Source organism: Apis laboriosa, unplaced genomic scaffold, assembly GCF_014066325.1.
Source record: "Apis laboriosa isolate Shangri-la unplaced genomic scaffold, ASM1406632v1 scaffold42_cov153, whole genome shotgun sequence".
Taxonomy (NCBI): Eukaryota; Metazoa; Arthropoda; class Insecta; order Hymenoptera; family Apidae; genus Apis; species Apis laboriosa.
In genome coordinates, this window is record NW_025223257.1 from 1,703,856 (window position 1) to 1,724,021 (window position 20,166).

The 20,166-nt window shown below is 38.6% G+C and overlaps 2 protein-coding genes across 6 annotated transcripts in view; both read left to right on the top strand.

The window, feature by feature from the left end:
- LOC122716093 (probable nuclear hormone receptor HR38) overlaps positions 1-7,089 on the top strand; it is a 41,510-nt gene extending 34,421 nt beyond the window's left edge. For all 4 annotated transcript variants that reach the window (XM_043938844.1, XM_043938840.1, XM_043938841.1 and 1 more), the window contains exons 7-8: positions 355-589; positions 1,087-7,089. In XM_043938844.1, the coding sequence (XP_043794779.1) occupies positions 355-589; positions 1,087-1,343 (492 nt within the window). In that variant the 3' untranslated portion in view covers positions 1,344-7,089. The remainder of the gene's footprint in view (positions 1-354; positions 590-1,086) is intronic.
- A 465-nt stretch (positions 7,090-7,554) lies between these two features.
- Positions 7,555-18,144, top strand: LOC122716126 (importin subunit beta-1). Of its 2 annotated transcripts, XM_043938906.1 has the most exons (6): positions 7,557-8,204; positions 8,781-8,839; positions 8,931-9,113; positions 9,250-9,603; positions 9,688-11,699; positions 12,506-18,144. In XM_043938906.1, coding segments are annotated over exons 1-6 (2,670 nt in total). In that variant the 5' UTR covers positions 7,557-8,143; the 3' UTR covers positions 12,507-18,144. The 2 variants fall into 2 exon arrangements, with proteins under 2 accessions (XP_043794840.1, XP_043794841.1); XM_043938905.1 differs by lacking the exon at positions 12,506-18,144 and having other exon boundaries at positions 7,555-8,204; positions 9,688-11,703.
- The last annotated feature ends 2,022 nt before the right edge of the window (positions 18,145-20,166 follow it).

Here is a 20,166-nt window from a genome sequence, read left to right on the forward strand (position 1 = left end):
TGCGTTATATCGTTTATTATGTATGGACGTGCAGACAATATCTGCGAGGGAAGGTTTCATTAAAGAGATCGATAGCTTGTACATTTTCTAAAAGGTCAATCCTGACGAGCCTACGACATGTCTAATCGACGATCCGATTGGTCGGTTATCTAGCTGCTGTGCTAGCCAAACTAGGAAAATAATATTTTTTTCTTCTTCTTCCACTCTGCTTTTTCTCGAAACAATTTCAAAATTTCGATTTCCACTCGCAAAATATTTATAATATTTCGCGAAATATTAATATTCGTGTATTGTTATATATCGGTACACCTGATGATCTAACACGCGTTTTCGCGACTGTTCCTCTCCCCGTAGGAGTTACTTTTCCAGTCGGCCAGTCTGGAACTGTTCGTTCTTCGATTGGCGTACCGTACGAAACCGGAGGACACCAAGCTGACGTTTTGCAATGGCGTGGTCCTGGCGTTGGAACAGTGTCAGCGTAGCTTCGGCGATTGGCTCCACAGTATTCTCGAATTCAGCAAAGCTCTTCACATTCTCGACGTAGACGCTAGTGCTTTCGCTTGCCTCTGCGCCCTTACCCTCATTACTGGTAAGTTTCGAAGAGAACGAAACCGTTCCACCGCTTTTTCCAAACGAAACATATCACACGATTTTTCACTGCCCTGGCCTGCCCTCGTTTCCTATCTCCTCCCGTTCGATGATTATCCATTAAGCGCGACCGTCTGCCGGATAAATTATTTATCGATCGACCGGTTACTTATTAATGAGACGGCGAAAAGAAACCGCGATCGTTCGTGCCCGCGTCGTTGCACGCGATACACGTCGACGCGATTTTCCTCGCGAGTTGGACGTGCGTGCTCCTTCTCGATCGGTTCAACAACGATATATCGTGGAATACACGTGGATTGCACGCAACACCGCCTCTATTATCCTCCGCGTTTAAATTGGCCAGCGAATCTGGAAACGCACGATCCGATAATTAATTGCGTACGACAAATGATACACTCGGGCACGAAATCACACTCGGCCGGATGAAAGCATCGATTGATAAAATATTGGGGTCTGTTTCTCTTGTTGAAATTACAGCAAGGTACGGCCTGAAGGAGCCTCATCGCATGGAGCAGCTACAGTCGAAAATAATATCGTCTCTTCGCGATCACGTCACCTATAACGCCGAGGCGCAGAGGAAAGCGCACTACCTGTCCCGTTTGTTAGGTAAACTACCGGAACTGAGGAGTCTGTCCGTGCAGGGGCTCCAGCGTATCTTTTACCTAAAACTGGAGGATCTGGTTCCAGCGCCACCCATGATCGAGACGATGTTCGTCGGTAGTCTACCGTTTTAATCGCCTTTCAATCGAGCCAAGCCTAAGGCTGCGTATTCGTCGCGTAGAACAATTCATCCTTGAGATCTTGTGCGGTTGCGTTACTACTCGATTAAGTTTCCTTAAGTTTTCTTACGCGTGTACGTAGGTTCTACCATCTTCTTGCGTGTAACCCTTGTATGGTTTTCGCACGAGTGTCGACGCGCGAATCGTCACCTTAAGAGGGGTACAAACGAAGAGAGAGAGAGAGAGAGAGAGAGAGAGCGGATGAGAAGTCCTGTCGAAGATTCTGTCTCTCTCGAGGCTGACGTCTCCGCGTCTGGATGTTTTAGCGAAATATATAGATGCGTGTGTGCGGATGGAGCATCGTGCCGCAAGTGGACGTTGGAGTGGATGCACGCGCGAATGGACGAGCCGGAAGACGTTGGTTTGTCGCTAAATTTAAGACAAAGTTCCCTGTGCGTGTATGGATGAGAGACGGGTGGATGAACGGGGCGCGTGTCTTCGTGATGTGTCAGCGGGCAGATGTGACTGCCCGACCTGACAACTGTTACTATTGTTACTATTATTATTACCGCTATTACTATTTTAACAGTGTACGATGTAATAACTATTCTTGCTATCGAAAGTATCGACGCCCGAGCGATTGAAGGTGGAACCCGGTTTCTCGGCGGATTCTCGGGGAGGGGGTGGCTTCTCTCGGAGGAGGAACCTGCGGCAGCTTGAAACAAACGTTGGATTTCCCTTTTCGCGAGAGAGAGAGAAAGAGAGAGAGAGAGAGAAACGAGCGTGTTTCGTTATGCGTCGTCCCAAAAGGCGTCGTACGATACGTATGGGATGATTAATCACGACGTGGTGGTTCTCGTCGACTGGTAATATTAAGTGCTACGCTATATATTCTCGCAAAATATGCACAAAAGGAACGAAAAGAAAGAAAGAAAGAAAGAAAGAAAAAATAATAACGACGATATATACCATTATACCGTTATACACGTACATTATACGTACATTATCGTACACATGAATTTTTATCACTTTTCTACCTACTTTGTATAAGTCGCTACATCAACGAACAAAAAAAAAAAAAAAACTACGTTTCTTTCATCGCTCGTGCCGCAACGATCGTCCTCGAGGATCCGCTCGATCGGGATTAATTTCTCTTCTTTCAGTGCAGAAACAAACCGTGTTACTTACTCACTTACTTACTTGTTATAGTGGAAGAGAAGGAAGAGAGGTGCATTGACGATTCGCAACATATCAGAGCAACGACGGAAGAGCGGAGACAAGATATCACGAATACATTACACACGTGCTAATTCATATTCCTCCATTCATCCTTGGTCCTATCACCCCTTCCCTTCCCCCTCCCTTCGTGTAAATCAATTTCGCTCTTCCGACAGTTGACAGTTTAGATATACGTAGGTCGTGACTGTGATCACACTCGAACGTAGCGATGATGCTAAAAGAAAAAAAAAAAAAAAAAAAAAGAGAAAAAAAGAAGGGAAAAAAAAAAAATTCTCACTTAGAATTCTCCGCATTCCCCTATCTCCCTCCCTCCCTCCCTCCCTCCCTCCCTCCCGATTCTCTGTACTCGTATTCATTCGTAACTCGTATCCTTCGGCTTACTAGCTTCATCGATCCGAGGCCAATAGGTGCTCTCTAGCTTCCCTTCCTCTTGACCCTCGATCGCATGGAATTTAGTATCATTGGAAACGTGTGAGTGTCTTCCAAGTCACGTGGTCGGGACCCGTTTCGGTCCGAACAATTACCACACTATATTCTTGCGTTAATGTGATTTTAGACAGCTAAGGGAGAAGAAGTATGAGGTAGGGCCCGAATCAGGCCGATTCGGCTGCGCGATCCGCGTCCGAAGACGAGTAATCGAGAGAGAGAGAGAGAGAGAGAGAGAGAGAGAGAGAGAGAGAGAGAGAAAGAGAGAAAGAAGCGAAGAGTAGAATTCGTCGAGTTTCGCATCCACCGACCGATCGGCAGCGGCTTCGTTACGGGCCCGGCATAAAGTTACCTATTACGTTATGACATTTATTTTTAATCAAACTAACGTAGAAAATCCTATTTATACGTATACCGCGCCGCTATTACTACTTATACTATTACTTGCTACTTAATTACTTAATATTAATTAACTACTACTTACCGCTAGCGTTACGATCTTATAGCGTTACTTGTCGCTACTACCGCTGTTACCATCCGCTACCTTTTTATTACCACCTTTGTGTTACCATTAATTATTGCTAAATGCGTAAGAAACATGATCGACGTTAAAACACTTCTTCGCCGCTGCAATATCAAGAAAGAAGATATATATATATATATATATATATACATATATCCTTTGGATATAGAGAGAGAAAAAAAAAACTATCAATTCTGGAACGGATTGCACTGACTCGCGACTCCAAGCAAGGAAATAAATAGATGGAAGGATCCATCTATGATACCATCTCGAGGAATGTATCGGATTGATAAGTGATCAAGGAATCGTTGGGTTGACGCAATCTTTCCATCACGGGCACCCTTATCAAATGGCAACCCTAACTGTTCGGCAATAATACTTTCCTCTTTTATGTGTATATCACTTGTCAACGTTAAAAGTACAGCCCAGTAAACCCGATCCAACGGATACAGCGTTTACGTCACACGATTACATTAAATCTCTTAGTGCACCTAATTTCAGAAAGGCACAAATCCACGTGGCGATCCGCCATTTCGTGAATCTTTTAACTTATCGAGAGGCAGAAAACACGATACATAATTAATGTGCACAATAGATATAAAATAATTATATGTGTATATGTTATACTCGCCGTGTGTATCCGCAAATGTTCAATGCTTCAATCAAGGAAATAGAGGATTCGATCATTCTCGATTTTCCTCGTTCGATTTCTGCGCAACCATAGTTCCTTCTAAAAAAATCGAGCTTCGTCTCTTTTTTTTTTTCTATTCCTTTTCTTTCTTTTTCTTCTTCTTCTTCTTCTTCTTCTTCTTCTTTTTCTTTTCTTTTTCCTCCTCTCTTAACATCGTTTTCGATCCATTGTTTATTCGGTACCGTTTCTTGCGTAAGAGTTATCGATCCCTTAGTAGCCATGTAAGAGCTTCCGTTTAACGATCTCTCTCGTTACGGAAGAATACACGGAGAAAAGAGTGATAAACGTGATCAAGCTCAACATTGAATCGACCTTCGAGCAGATTTAACGTAATTCAAGTTTTCAAATGAACGCTCGCGATTAAGTCGCGCGAGTAAGTAACGATTAACAAACAACACTTTTCCCCGTGTAAAAATCGTGCTTCAACTTGGCGTTGGCCACGTGTGTGAAAACGTTTGCGGATGGATACGATCGCAGATGTTCGGTGAAACGGAAGAACAATATAATGCCCGGCAAGAAAGCAAGGTACAAGTAATCCGAAAAGGGGGCACGAACAATCTCGTGTTCCCGTTTTCGAAAATTAGGATAACGCGATAGGAAGCGGACGATCTCCAATTCGTCGATTTTCTTTTAAAATTCTCGTCAATTCCCGTTGGATCAATGCGATCAATGCGTCCTTTCCGAGGAAGCGTCCGAATTGATCCGTACTTTTGATCCACATACTTTTCGGATTACACGTCAGGGAAAGAATAATCGTACGTTTCCTTCGTGTGCGTATAGCGTACATGCATCGAGTCCAGAAGAGATTTAGAGGCTGAAAAGGAATTCGTCAAATTAATACGGTGCTATTAGGCTAATTGTGATTAACGAACGCTTAATGAATTCGAGAGTACTTAAGTTTCTTGTCCCGTTGCATTCAGACAACGGGGGAAGAATATTTTTGTTCCTATTACTTAAGAAAATTAAAGGAAGCATCGCGAAAAGTTTCCAATCCCCTATTGGAGTGGAAACGATTTTATCTCGTGATTGACGTTCTCCGATTACGAATCCATCAGATCTTTCCTGGACTCAACGCTGATCGGCGTTGCATTGTTTCTTTTTTTTTTTTTTTTTTTTTTTTACGATGCCACTTACGTGTAAAAAAGCGCGCGCGCTTTCCCCGCGATTCAGGGGGAAGTGATTAGAACAAGAAGAAATTCAAGAAAATGATCAAGCAATCGTAGATTTAAAGAAAGAAAAGGAGACAAGAGAAAAGCGAAACAGGATGAAATAAAAAAAGAAAAAAAAAAACAAACAAAAAAAAAACAAGGGAATCTCGGATCGTTCGAACGTAGAAATATCTCGAATGAAGAACGAGGTCGTAGTATTGTTGTTACTTATTAATTGTCATCGCTGTAAAACGAAAAAAAAAAAAGGCCAATTCCATTAGGTGTATTTTATCCTCTTCCCTCGATGTAATAATAAATGTTCAATCAACGGATGATTTCACTTTTTTTTTTTTGAGTCGTCTTTTTTTTTTTTTCATTTTGGAAAAATAAAATTGAATGTTGCAATGTGGTACGTTCGATTTTCTGCGCGAATCGCGGATGTCTATAATCGAGGAGTTCGAAATCGGAACTCGTTCCCTTTCCGTCCAAATTATATGATAGAAAATTTCCATCTTCGCAATCGAGCGTTGTATCGTTTCTCCTTCCCTGATCGGATTTTATAAAATTATATAACGAGAAAAAAGAAAGAAAGAAAAGAAAAAGAAGAAATAAATAAATAAATAAATGGCAGACTCTCTCGTTTTCGTGGACGGACGTTTCTACAACGATCGATCTGTACTTTGCCGTACGAATATCCGCGGATACAGTTATGTACACTACTTGCACGATTACAAAGCACGTACCGGAAGTGATAGATATTGCACCAAAAATAAATGAATAAATTTATACACGCCCAATGTATCCGCGCGATCTGCGTTGGTCAAATAAATCTGTCGGTCATCAAGCACGTCGAAAGGATTCGTAAGATATAGAATAGGAGAGCAAGCAGGGAGGAAGTAGAGCAGGGCAGAAGGGAAGTAATGGAAATATGGAAAGGCAAAATGGAAGTAATGGATAAAAAAATAATGCCGATCAATAATAATGTCGATGTGTATTGACGGCCGTACAATTGAAAAGGAGGTGCGAATTATTGAAATCGATCGATAATTCGCCGTTAATTTAATCAAGTACAATCTGTGTTCTCCTTGCAATTTGTTCATCAACGACAATAAAAGGAATTGCAAGGGAAGTTTCCCGACCACCGGCCTTTTCACCCCTACGACCGTCGATATTTAGCAACACCGTTCTAACATTACGTTCTATTAACAATTTGTAAAATATTCTAAAATATTCAAGATGTTTTACAATGCGCGCACATTCACGAAACCTTTTTCCGCGGCCTGATTCAATGTAATTTTGTGCCGAATCACATACAGTTCCCTCTCGCTTGATTAATATATGTAGCCATATATATGTATATTTATATATATATGTACATATTTATATACATATATAATGCATATACATAATATATGATACGATATAATATAATATAAAATGATATAATATATAATTATTATTATTATTATATATATATATATATACTTATAAATATATAAATATAATGAAATAATATAAATAAATAAATATATTATATATACTTTCGATATGCGAACGAGAAAGCAATTCAAAGGCATGACGTGAGAAAAACAAAAAAACACATTGCGACCATTATATTTTATAAATAAAAGAAAAATTGATATGTGATATAGATGGTAAGGCACGCGGACAATGCGTTGCGATGCATTACGAAAGCAAATGTATTCTGTATATCGTTTCATTAAATCTATTAAAATAACCGATGCTCTTTCTTTTTTCGTTTCAGTATCTTGGTCTGTTCAGTGACGTTGCATTGTAACTCATTGATCAGTTTATACAAAATGAAACAGGTATTCGAAGTTGTCTATAATCTTTAGGGAATCTAACGGTTGTCGAGGGTCTTGTATTTTGTGTAACGTACACCTGGCGTTTAATACCAGTCTTGAAACCCGTAATTTTCAAAATTCTTCTTTTCAAATTTTATTTATTACAGTAATTGATCGATATTTATTATATTTTATTTATTTTTTTCAGATGAAAAAAAAAGAAGGATTAAAAAGGAGATATGAAATTGAAAGAAAACGCTTTCTTTGTCGTTTGTATTAAATTATATATTATGAAAAAAATTAAATTTATATAATTTTTTATATTTTTTTATCTTTTCAAGAACATATATTAAAACAAATTTTTTCCTCTTATTAATTCTATATTTACGAAATTATATCTATTAAAATAGAAATATAATTTATCATAATTTAATAGCAGACTGCTAATTTCAATATGTATGATTTCAAAATTAACCGGCATAACGGTTACATTCAGCACGCTTGCGTGAGAGCGCTGGCAGCGCGCGCAGATGGCGCTTGTTATCTATGTACGCATGCGCGAAACAAATTTCGCACGGCGCACAAAGAAAATAGTCCGCGCTCGCAGAGACACGACGATCACTTCGAGAAACGTGACACTCGTGACAGTAGTTTTACAACATTTGTGAAATTTACGGCGGGGTCTAAAGGAAGTAACCGATCGGTACAAATCGTACGTCGAGCATATTAATGGTCAAGAAATACGTGTATACGTAGGCGCGAGAATATCAAAAGGAGTTGATATTACTACGCCGCACGTTGTGGAAGGAAGCAGAAATCGAGTACTAGCAGGAAGTGGGTAGAAGGGGGTACGTCGTTGAGCTAGTTGATTCGGTGGTGGCTACATGTGGCTGTCCGCCGGTCGCGACAACGAGACATTTCCTATTGAGGCATAAAAAGTTACATTTTCCAACGGAAATCGATAGTTGAAAGAAGCCGTAATCATGCAAATGGATCCAACGACGGTGCAACTTATCCAGGTTCTAGAGAGAACAGTCTCATCAGGTAACTCGTTTTGATTAATCAGTTTTTGAGTTATTGGCGACATCATAAAATCTCGACTATTCTTTTTCATTGACTTCGATCCCTTAACCTTGCTATCTCTCTTGTTTTGTGAAGCATTCTTTCTTTTTTTCGAATGCTTCTTATCATTTCCACGACCTGCCTGAAAAAGTAAAGTCCTATTGCGTGCGCGTCCTTTTCGTACTTCTTTTCGTGTATTCATGGAGTATCTAGTATCATTGTTAATTAACGGTTTCATTGATCCATCTGGAATTTTTTGCCCGTAATATTCAAGTATTTGATCGGAATCTGTTGTTTTTACGAAAATACGTCGTATTGTGTTCCGCTTGGCTGTTGCTAGGGGCTTTGTTCATGGCCGGAAAAGTATTGTCCCATGTGACGGTTACTCGTACTGCACGTCCCCGTTGTCGGTTGGCACAACGAGTACTTACTTGTGCATCTTGCTTTTCTAACCTCTATTATTAATTTCCATTTTTTTTTTTTTTTAACACGATATTAAACGAGATAATATATAGAGAATATAATATTGATTAAATGCATTTTTATTTGCAATTTTAGACAAAAATGAATTGGAAGCAGCTCAGAATTTTCTGGAGCAAGCGGCAAGGACTAATCTCGTAAGTTATTTTTTTTTCTAGTGACAAATGTTTCTTCAAATATAAAAATATATAAAGAGGTTATAAAGAAAATTATTTATTTTCTTTTTAGCATGAATTTTTGCAAAGACTTAGCAGCGTACTTGTTACTGCTGCTGCAAGCCCTGTTGCTCGTATGGCAGCAGGTCTTCAGCTTAAAAATCAACTTACATCCAAAGATCCAGACCTAAAATATCAATATCAACAACGTTGGCTTGCGATTCCTGTAGAAACAAGAGAATATATTAAGAAAAATGTAAGAAAAATTTTTTCGTTTATTTGTAAATTTTATTTCTAAATAAAATTTCTAATAAAATATTTCTATTTCCAATTTTAAATTTTTCCTATGTTTAAATAGCAAAAATATTTATTTTATATATATTTATGGATAGATTTTTGGGGCACTTGGAACAGAGAACAATAGGCCAGGTTCTGCACCACAGTGTGTTGCATACGTAGCTGTTGCTGAATTACCTGTTCGTGAATGGACCAATGTTATTCAGCTGTTAGTTAATAATGTTGTAAATCCAAACAGTACAGAAATGTTAAAGGAAGCAACTCTAGAAGCCATTGGTTATATTTGTCAAGATATAGAAAGCGACGTTTTGGTACCTCAGTCTAATGAAATTCTCACAGCTATTATTCATGGTATGAAAGGATCTAGTACTTCGCATTATGTTCGTCTTGCAGCTACAAGTGCACTCTACAATTCATTAGAATTTACCAAAGGAAATTTTGAGATAGAGGTTAGTATAATTATAATAATAGGATATAATAAATACTTTTTTTAATAAAAATATATTATTTATTTTTATTCCTTATGTATACAGACAGAACGAAACTTCATTATGGAAGTGGTATGCGAGGCGACGCAATCTTTAAACACACAAGTTAAAGTAGCAGCATTACAGTGTCTTGTGAAGATTATGTCGTTATATTATCAATATATGGAACCTTATATGGCTCCGGCACTTTTTCCGATTACTTTAGAAGCTATGAAATCAGATATTGATGAAGTTGCACTGCAAGGAATTGAGTTTTGGTCAAATGTATCTGATGAAGAAGTAGATTTAGCCATGGAAGAAGGTGAAGCCTCCGATGGTGGTCGACCGCCGGTCAAAGTATCGAGGCATTATGCAAAGGGTGCTTTGCAATACTTGGTACCTGTTCTGATGAAGAAACTCACTAAACAAGAAGAATTCGATGACGAAGACGATTGGAATCCTTCAAAAGCAGCTGGAGTATGTTTGATGTTATTATCATCTTGTTGCGAAGATGCCATTGTTCCATTCGTTTTGCCGTTCATCAAAGACAGTATCAAAAGTCCAGATTGGAGGTACAGAGATGCTGCTTTGATGGCTTTTGGTTCGATTCTCGGTGGCGTCGATCATGCCACCTTGAAACCTTTGGTAGAGCAAGCAATGCCAACACTTATCGAACTAATGTACGATAGCAGTGTCGCGGTAAGGGATACAGCTGCATGGACGTTTGGTCGAATTTGTGAGATCATACCAGAAGCGGCGATTAGTGAGACATACCTGAAACCATTGTTAGAAGCTTTGATAAATGGTTTGAAGGCAGAACCTCGTGTTGCAGCAAACGTTTGTTGGGCATTTACGGGTCTTGCAGAGGCTAGTTACGAGGCCGCTGAAAGTTTAGAAGGGCAAAATCCAGAAACTTATTGCATGTCTCAATACTTTGATTTTATTATTCAGAGATTATTGGAAACAACAGATCGTCCGGATGGAGCTCAAGCTAACTTAAGGTCAGCTGCATACGAAGCACTAATGGATATGGTAAAAAACTCTCCGCGCGATTGTTATATAACCGTGCAGAAGACGACGATGGTAATTTTGGAAAGATTGCAGCAGGTACTGCAAATGGAGACACATATCCAGAGCCATTCGGATCGTGCTCAATACAACGATTTACAATCGTTGTTATGTGCAACTTTACAATCCGTACTGCGTAAAGTTACACCAGAAGATGCTCCTCATATCTCTGATGTAATAATGACAGCGTTATTATCCATGTTCAATTCGAATTCTTGCAAAGCCGAGGGTGTGCAGGAAGATGCTCTCATGGCTGTATCGACTCTGGTCGAAGTGCTAGGAGAACGTTTCTTAAAGTACATGGATGCGTTCAAACCCTATCTTTGCCTTGGTTTAAAAAATTATGCAGAATATCAAGTTTGTTGCGCTGCGGTAGGTTTGACTGGTGATATCTGCCGCGCCTTGAAGAGCAAGATGTTACCTTACTGCGACGAGATTATGACCCTGTTGCTAGAAAATCTTAGCAATGATTCGGTTAATCGTTCTGTGAAACCTCAAATCTTTTCTGTTTTCGGTGATGTTGCTCTTAGTATTGGTCCAGAATTCAAGAAATACTTGGATGTAGTACTTCAAACGTTGGCTCAGGCTTCCCAGGCGAACGTGGATAGAAGCGATTATGATATGATCGATTATTTAAATGAATTACGCGAAGGTGTTCTTGAGGCTTACACTGGTATAGTGCAAGGACTACGTGGTGACGAAACAAATCCTTGTTCAGACGCTGCGATTGCTTTGGTGGAGCCGCATGTACCCTTTATCATTCAGTTTATTACATCAATAGCTCAAGATCGTGAACATTCCGAAGGCAACATTTCAGCCTCGGTGGGATTGCTTGGTGATTTGGTCACTGTTTTCGGAGTAAAACTTTTGCCAATGGTTGAGACTGAACCGCTTACAGAGCTCTTAACTAAAGCTAGACGATCACGCATTGATAAGACCAAAACTCTGGCCAACTGGGCAACTAAAGAGATTCGAAAGCTCAAGAATGTTGCTAATTCCACATCTAGTTGGTGAGTAATTTTTTTGCTGCATCAATAATCTTATTTCCCCCTTCCTGCCTTTTTTTTTTTTCTTCTTTTTTTTATAACATCGATTATTTTAGTGTGGATTATGTGTGATGCGTGTATATTTGATCACCTATTATCCATATTAATTTATTTATTATTCTCATTCTTTACTATTGCATCTTTCTCCATTTGATGCTATCACCCTAAGCTGTTTCTCTATAATATTTACATACTAAGAAAGATTAACTTCTCGACGAACGATTTTAATGATATATATATATCATTATTATATATATATTATCATATATATATATATATATAGTTAGGAAATATAAAGAAACAAGAAAGACGAGTGTATATAGTATTAAAGAAGTAAACGTGCAACATAAATGGATGGTGATGAAAATTCGTGAACAACACTATAACAGTTTGATTCTGGAAATTGGAACAAGCTATAATTCTTTCTTTTTAAAAGAAAGAAAAATTTGTTTAAATATTCCAGTCATGATTATTATATTTTATTTTCGTTTAAAAAAAAGAATTATAACTTTTCCTACACAGTTTCGTTTTGTCGTTATTATATTATAATCCCATTTGTGTCGTGATCCCGATCCATGTACAGACACGTGTATTCAACAACACAGAGAATCCCATTTATAATAGTAAAAATTTGTTTAAAAAAGAAAAGAAAAAAAAAGAAAAAATTAAAATAAAAATTATTAAAAAATACGCATAAAAAAAAATATGCAAATACATACCGAGCAGTGAGCGACGGTTATTGATATTTGGCTCGCTTTTATTGTTTACAGATCACCCCACGGTTGTACTGTCGTGCAATTTGATTTGACTAGAGAGCTATCGAACACAATACAAAGACAACAAGATTGGATGGTGCGGATGCGAGTTGATGGATGTGCGTGAGTTTCGAAGCGATGACGATGATGGGGTGATGAATCTGCACGTGTCCCTGCTCTGGCGACGGTATTCGAGTACCGACACGTTGAGCACAACCCCAAATGGTCGAGAAAATAAATACCTGTCTGCCGGATGTCTGCCGACAACGGATGATGAGGAGTGCAAGTGGATGTTGCCGATGAATGAGCCAAGGCCGAAGTCTGCCGAAATGTTCCGGTGATGCAAGTATGCCTGATAACGAGCCTGGGGCTTCTACCCGCGTGATTGAGAAGTTGAACCTGAGGAAAGGACGACTTCGATGGACGATGTTCGTGGCCAGTGAGAGAGAGAGAGAGAGAGAGAAAGAGTGTGTGAGAGAATGAGAGAGTGAGAGAGAGAGAAAGAGAGAACGTGTATGATTGTGAAAGAACAAAAGAAGTGAGAAGAAGAACACGCAGGGAAACCAAACGAGAGAGAGAGAGAGACTGCAAAGCTGTGAAAGTATGTATTCTAATAATTGAACGTAAGAATGATTTATTAATTTGTATGCGTGTTAGATCGCAGAGAGTCTGTGTGTAAGTATAAAATAAAACTTCACTATTGAATGAGCGATTATACACACATCGTCTCGTCGAGAAAGTTCAATTATGCGTAACTCGTTGTAAAGCTTCTAGCTTTTTTGTCCTCCTGTAGCTTTGTCAACGAAGCCCGCGATCTGTTTCCGATTCCTTGCTGAACGATCACACCATCACTCGTTTGAAGCAATCGAAGCATCATCGAATGACTGTTTTTTGGGGTAACTTGAAGTTAATAAGCGAAATAAATGATCGTCAGAGTGCTGGTTGCTACTGGTTGATGGAGCGAAGTGATGCATGAGTGATAGTAAAACTTAACAAGAAAGAGAGGGCGAGAGAAAGTAGTATGAAAAAAAAGAATGAATGCGTATGAAGACTGTCACGAATGATTCTCTGAAGAAAAAAAAAAAGATTCGAAAGATTCGAAATACTAGTGAGACCTCTGGTCCGATCGTGCTGCGCGAGAATCTATATGATTAGTTGTAGTATGATGATGATGATGATGTTGATGATGATGATGATGATGATAATGGTGATGATGATGATAATGATGATGATGATGAAATGATGATGATGATGATGATAATAATGATGATGATGATGATGATGATGCGTATGTTACTTTTTCCCCCGTATGTGAATGTCTGTTGCTGTTGATTCATTAAAATTAATATTTTGCTGGCATAAGTTATTGAGTTGTACCGAAGTCCTCGTCCGGCCTGAACGTTCGAGTAAAAAGAAGTGAAAAGAAAAAGAAACTATACACGATCCAGTCCCAAAATATATTATACATGTACAATTATTCGCATACAAATGTAATCCTTTGCGTGAAAATAATTTTATGCGATCATCGTTAATTCGAATCTTTCGCGGCTCTCCAACGGAATATCGGACGAGAGTCTTTTGCACTGCCATTAATATTGAAACAATGCTGCATGCGTCTTGTTCAGGCGTTCATGTAATAAGATCGTTCGTTTCTTCCTTGATATTTGATGGGCTCGATGATATCGAGAACTCGTTTCGCGTGGGTGTTTGTCGAACAGATTCGTCTTCCTGGCCTCGCATTATTGAAGTCGATGAAAAAGAAAAAAAAATATATATATATATATACATATATAACGATAGCGATTGCTCATTTCTATTCGCACGTTATTCCGTAGTATTGGAAAATGGATACACGGTGATCGCGTAAATATCACGAGTAATTGAATTTCGAAAGAAAATGATTGATACGAACCCAAATATTATCAGAGTTACTTTCGTAAGCTACTCCAAGATGATAAAATCGAACGAGTTGTACACGAATAGATAGATAAATTTGTTCAAGAACTTTGGACATTGGACTGGGAATATTTCAAATGCCTGGTCGCGCAAGGATTACACAGCTTGAAATATGTATTTCTTTTCTTATCTACAACATTATATTTTTCCTCGTTACACGAACATTTCGAATCTTGAAATGAACGAGACGTCACGTGAACATAGGAATGTCTCGGGATCCTTTCACGGCACAGATATTTTTCTTATTTTCTCGAACACTTCCTCGCGAATTTCCACAGTAGTTTCGCCTCTGTTTGCGCACGAACGCGATATTTAGTAAGATATTACGCGAAGAATTAAGCGGACGGTCGGGCGCTCTAATAATATAATACGAAGTTACGTCACGTGGTCGAAACGTGGCTGTCTAGTGCCATGCATTCCAAATACTTTTGCCAGCGGAAGCACACTGTGACCGTTCTTTCGGATATATTTTATAGCGATTTCATTCTATCTAACTAACACACATTTTCCTTGAATGCCTCGTTTACGCAAAGCTTTACGTACAGACACGATAGCGAACAGAGAAAGAGAGAGAAAGAGAGAGAAAGAGAGAGAGAGAGAGTGTGTGAGAATGGGGGAGTGAGAGAGGGAGAGAAAGAGAGAGAGAGAAAGAGGATATTATTAAAACGATGATCGCAGCGAGATTCGAATTGAAATCTAGGCTGGGGGATGATATCTTCACCGAAGGAACCGCGTGGAACGGGGTAAACGTGTTTCGACGGAACAAACACATAAACGAAACAATACAAAAAACATTCGAGTAAAAATGAAAAATAAAGAAAGAGAAGAAAGAAGAGGGGAAAAAAAAAAAAAAAAAAAAGGGAAACAAGATTGGCGTGAGAAGAAGAAACGCGCGAAAGGACAAATAGGGAATTGACGAGAAACGATTGTAATCTAAGAGACTTTTTATTAAATTGATTATCTTTTTTACGATTTTACATATCGAAGGAAACCAATGTGTCTGCTCCACGTCTGGATATAAAAATAAATATATATACGTATATAATTTTTTTACTGTTGCGAACGATATTGCCAAACTTAGCGTATAAGGAAGAGAAACGTTTATCTAGCTTTAAAAAAAAAAAAAAATAATAATAATAAAAAAGAAAGGGATGAAAAAAGTAACGAAAGAGAAGAGAGAGAAAAGAAATGGGGGTAGGGATAAAAATCGTTTCGGCGAGCCGCTCGTTACGTAGACTGGAGCCTAAACCTTGATCTCTTTGCGATACACAGCCGTACACACACAATACAAACACAGACAAATATATACTAATGCAAATTCTTCTCCCGTACATTGTTTTATCTCGCGTTGGATCCTTTCGATTTCGAAGCAGAACGAAATTCTCGCAAACGAAACACGGTGTCTTCCAATCGCGACAATTTCTCCTCCTACGAAAAAAATTAAAAAAAAAAAAAAAAAAAAAAAAAATACAGCTTTGCCTTACAGTTTTCGTGATGACGGGAATGTCTGTCATCGATCTACCAAAGCCGATATCTCGATGAGTCCAAAAAAAAAAAAGGAAAAAAAAAAAAAGAAAAAAAAAATAAGAAACGAAAGTTTTCAGAAAAAAATGAAAAAAAAAAAGGAAAAAACGAAACAATGAAAACGGTTTATTCCGAGTGTCCAAAGAAGAAACATGTAAAATGCCGAGGCGCAAAGTGTATCCTGTTTTTCTTTTACATTCCACGTAGCAGAGAGAGTAGAGAGAAAGAGAGGACGTAAGAAAAAAGAGCGAGAGAAGAGTGGAAGAACGAGAGAGAGAGAAAGGATGTGGATATGAAAGGGGGAATGCGAGGAAGAGAGAAAGAGAGAGGAACCACGACGGAGAGGACGGCGGTGCGCGCGACTTTCCGCACGTCTCGATAAAGAACTCGATCGCTCGCCTGTTATTCTGATTCGCAAACAATGATGCGTTTGATCGCGTTCACCGTTCCTTACAGGCTATCTCCGAAATGGGTGGTCAAATTTTCAGAAACCTTCTACCGGTCGTTCAGGATGAGAAAGCGTGTCTCCTTTTCAATACGTCCCTTTTTGTCCTTACGACGAGTAAAACGTGTACAAAAAAGAAAAATTTAGCTACCTATTTTAGAAGCAGACTGTACGTTAATTAAATCAACATGCGATTATTCTTTTCACGTATAATAAAAAACGTCTATTCAATGCGCTATCAAAAAAAAAAACGAGGTATTCGTATAACGAGTATTTCGTTCATTTTCGGTTATCCTCTAGGTGGTCGTTGCGAATCACATTATCAGGTCCGCCAAGAGGGGCAAAAAAAAAAAAAAAGATTTAAAAGGAATTATAAGGAAAGGGAAAAAGAGAGAGAGAGAGGGAGAGAGGGAGAGAGAGAGAGAGGGATTGCGAAACATGCGAAGATAGGGAATAGGGAATCGGTGGATTGGCCCATGAAAAAAAAAGGGCAAAAGGTAGGAAACTAGGAAACGAAACGCCGGCCGTGCCGTGATGGAAGTAACGAGTTGTGAAAATGAGGAATACGAAGAAAGCAAATTATATTATAATACGCGACTGTGATTTTTTGGAGAGACTCTCGTGTGCGAGGGGTCGATGTTCTACCCGAAAGGGAGGGTGGCTCTGGGTGATCCATGTCCTATCCTATCGATCGATCACCGATCTCGACCGTAGCGGATATCGCTCTCCATTGTTCAGCATAATTATCTTTTTAGTCCTATTATCTCTTATTAATGGAAGAATGTTTCGCTGCTCTACGTTTCGAGCTAGCCTAATGCGCACACGTATACTATATTGTATTTAATAAATAAAGAAGAAGAAGAAGAAGAAGAAGAAGAAAAAAAAAAGGTAACGAAGGGATATACGACGTTACACGAGATCGTTTCGAAAGAGAGGGGTTTTCCTTTATATATCCTTGACGCGATCGAGGGAACGAGACACGATTAGAGCCACGCTCCTGGTAAGAAACTCATACACGATAATATCTTATCGAACTATTAGTTGTTAGCCTTTTCATCGTCGAGACTCCTAGAGTGCGTGCGATGCTTCACTAGGGAACGTACGTGAGAGCGTATTTAATTATAAGAATTATTCAAAAAGAGGAAAAAAAGAAAAAAAAAAAAAAGATGAAAACCGTGTGCATTACGCTGTATCAGTGATGATGTGCGCTGTGAGGTAAATCGCATATTTACCGATGAAGTGTGCCCTGTTAGAGTGTTATCTGCGTATGGAGAAAAAACGGCGAGAAGAACGAATGAATCCGAGAGTACGAGTAAAAATGATCAAGTGAGAAAGAGAGAGAGAGAGAGAGAGAAAGTGCGAGTGAGCGAGCGAGAGAAAAAATACAAGAGAGAGAGAGAGAAAATATTTATGATATTGATGAGGTTTGAGGGATGATGAGAAGAGTTGGCTCGTGATTCGACGTGAATCGCGGCGTCACGTTCGGGAAGGGACGAATCGTCGATTTGTAAAAAAAAAAAAAAAAGAAATAAAGAAAAAAAATAAAAGAAGAAACAAAGGATGGAAATAAGAAAGAGAAAAGAAAAAAAAAATATAAATTTTGTATCGTGACGCGGTTGTGAAGATCGGAGAACCTGTCACTGAATCCGTTGCCCCTTGCGTTTCGCTGAGATTTTAGCGCAACTTAAGAGAACGAGATCACAGGCGGACAAAAAAAAAATAAAAAATATAAGCATATTACATTACGAATGACAATGAAGACGATGACAAACGGCGATGCGAAACAAGATGATTCTCCACGCAGATAACGCAGATAAATTATTTTTCGAGTGGATTTCAGCGACGCTTGGCCCAGCGCAGTGTCTCCGTTCTTGAGAATATATTTCGAACCGCGGTGCCGTTGTACGTACGAGACAATATTTTCGATAATATTTTTTAAATCGAACCGCGAAACACGAAGCCAACCCGTGTAGACCTGTTGTTGTTCCAAAGCAGAGAAATTGCACGGTGATGGCATACGCATCGAAGATCGATCGATCGTGCGTTATCTATATAGAGCTTCGTGTGTGTACCACGGTTGATCCGTATCTTCTCCATATTTTTGTTTTTGCGATTTTCGACCAATTGCGTCGGGACAAAGCGTGCCGTTACCGTGCATACCGTGTGATTTAAAAAAATAACTAGAGAATTAAAAGAGAAGCAAACGAAAAAAAATTAAATAAAAAAAATACAAAAAAAAGAGGTGAATAACGAGAGAAAGAGAGAAAGAAAGAGAGAGAAAAAGAGAGGAGAACCGAAAGAAAAGCAAAAAGTGAGCGTGTGAGATTGACTTTTTTGTGGCGATATGTGGAAAAACAGAGAGAGAGAGAGAGAGAGTGTGCTGTCGAATGCTGCCGATCGACGATCGGACCAAACATTATATAATTTACGCATGTGAACAATTCGAGCGATAAATGTGGGTTGAAGCAAAAGCAAGCAAGCAAGAAAGAAAGAAAGAAAGAAAGAAAGAAAAAAACGAATAAACGAGAACACGAGTTGGATGAAGTCCTATTTAGCCTGCCACTTTGTAATTTGCTCACCCTCTCCAATTTATTTCCTAGAGGTTGATTTTTAGATCGACCGAATCACTAATAAAAAAAAAAAAAAAAAGAAAAGATAAAAAGTAAAAAAAAAAAAAAAAAAAAATTAGCTGCAGAAATTTGAAAAATCCATCATGTTTTTTGGCCTATTCTTACTACATTTAACTGATCCATTTCTCGTATATAATAAATTTAGCGTAAAACCTACGAATTTTGATTCATACGATCGCAAGGCGTGCCTTTTGATGCTCTCGACAGTGTAATTTCTTTTCGAGATTCGTACGAGGAAAAGATCTTACTTTCCACACAGGGAAACGAAAGCTTCGTTTAAGCGAGAAAATACTACTAGTCTCTTATCGTATAATTATCAGGGAAGATAAAAGTTCAAAGTAGAGATTAACGTTCTAACGAGAAAACTTTATTTTTACTACGCATAAAAGAAGAATCTTAGCGGTGCATGCTTAGGAAGACTTGTTTTTTTATTTCCTCCGTTTCTTGGGAAAATTTCAACGATGATTTGCCACGTAAAAATATTCTAGAATAGGAGAGGGTGCGCATATCTACGTAGAGCGAGATATTTACGTATTTCTTTCGTTTTTTTTCGGTTCGTATCAATCGTGTGGTTTGCGGAGCCTGTGTTCTGTGAAGATTTTCAAATGACAACGATTATATGTGACACATCGGCTACATCGCTTATCTGAGTGCTAGAGCGATCGTGGAATGATTGGAGGACGATTCTTTTGGAAAATGTGTTCGAAGGTGTATGATCGGTCATGTTAATAGATCAACGGAGAATTTAATTGCGCAATGAAAAGAGGGAAAGAATAAAAGTATATATATATATAAAAAAAAAACGAAAGATTAATGTTAACAAGTTTCAACGGTCATATAAACAAATTCATTAGCTTTTCATATTTTTCGCGTTGATATCTTCTTGTATCCCGCGTTATCTATTGGAACGTGAATATTTCTATAAATATGTGTCAGCCTTCTCCTCCAATCGTTAATATGGCTGGTCGTACTCTGTCACTGTGCATACGAGAAATGATTATACGAATCGCCAAGCGACAGTGCCATACGATTAATTGAACGAGAGAAATCATTTCGATTATTAACATCACGATTTTCATCGTTCTGAGAGAAAAAAAAAGAAAAAAAAAAAAAAAAAAAAA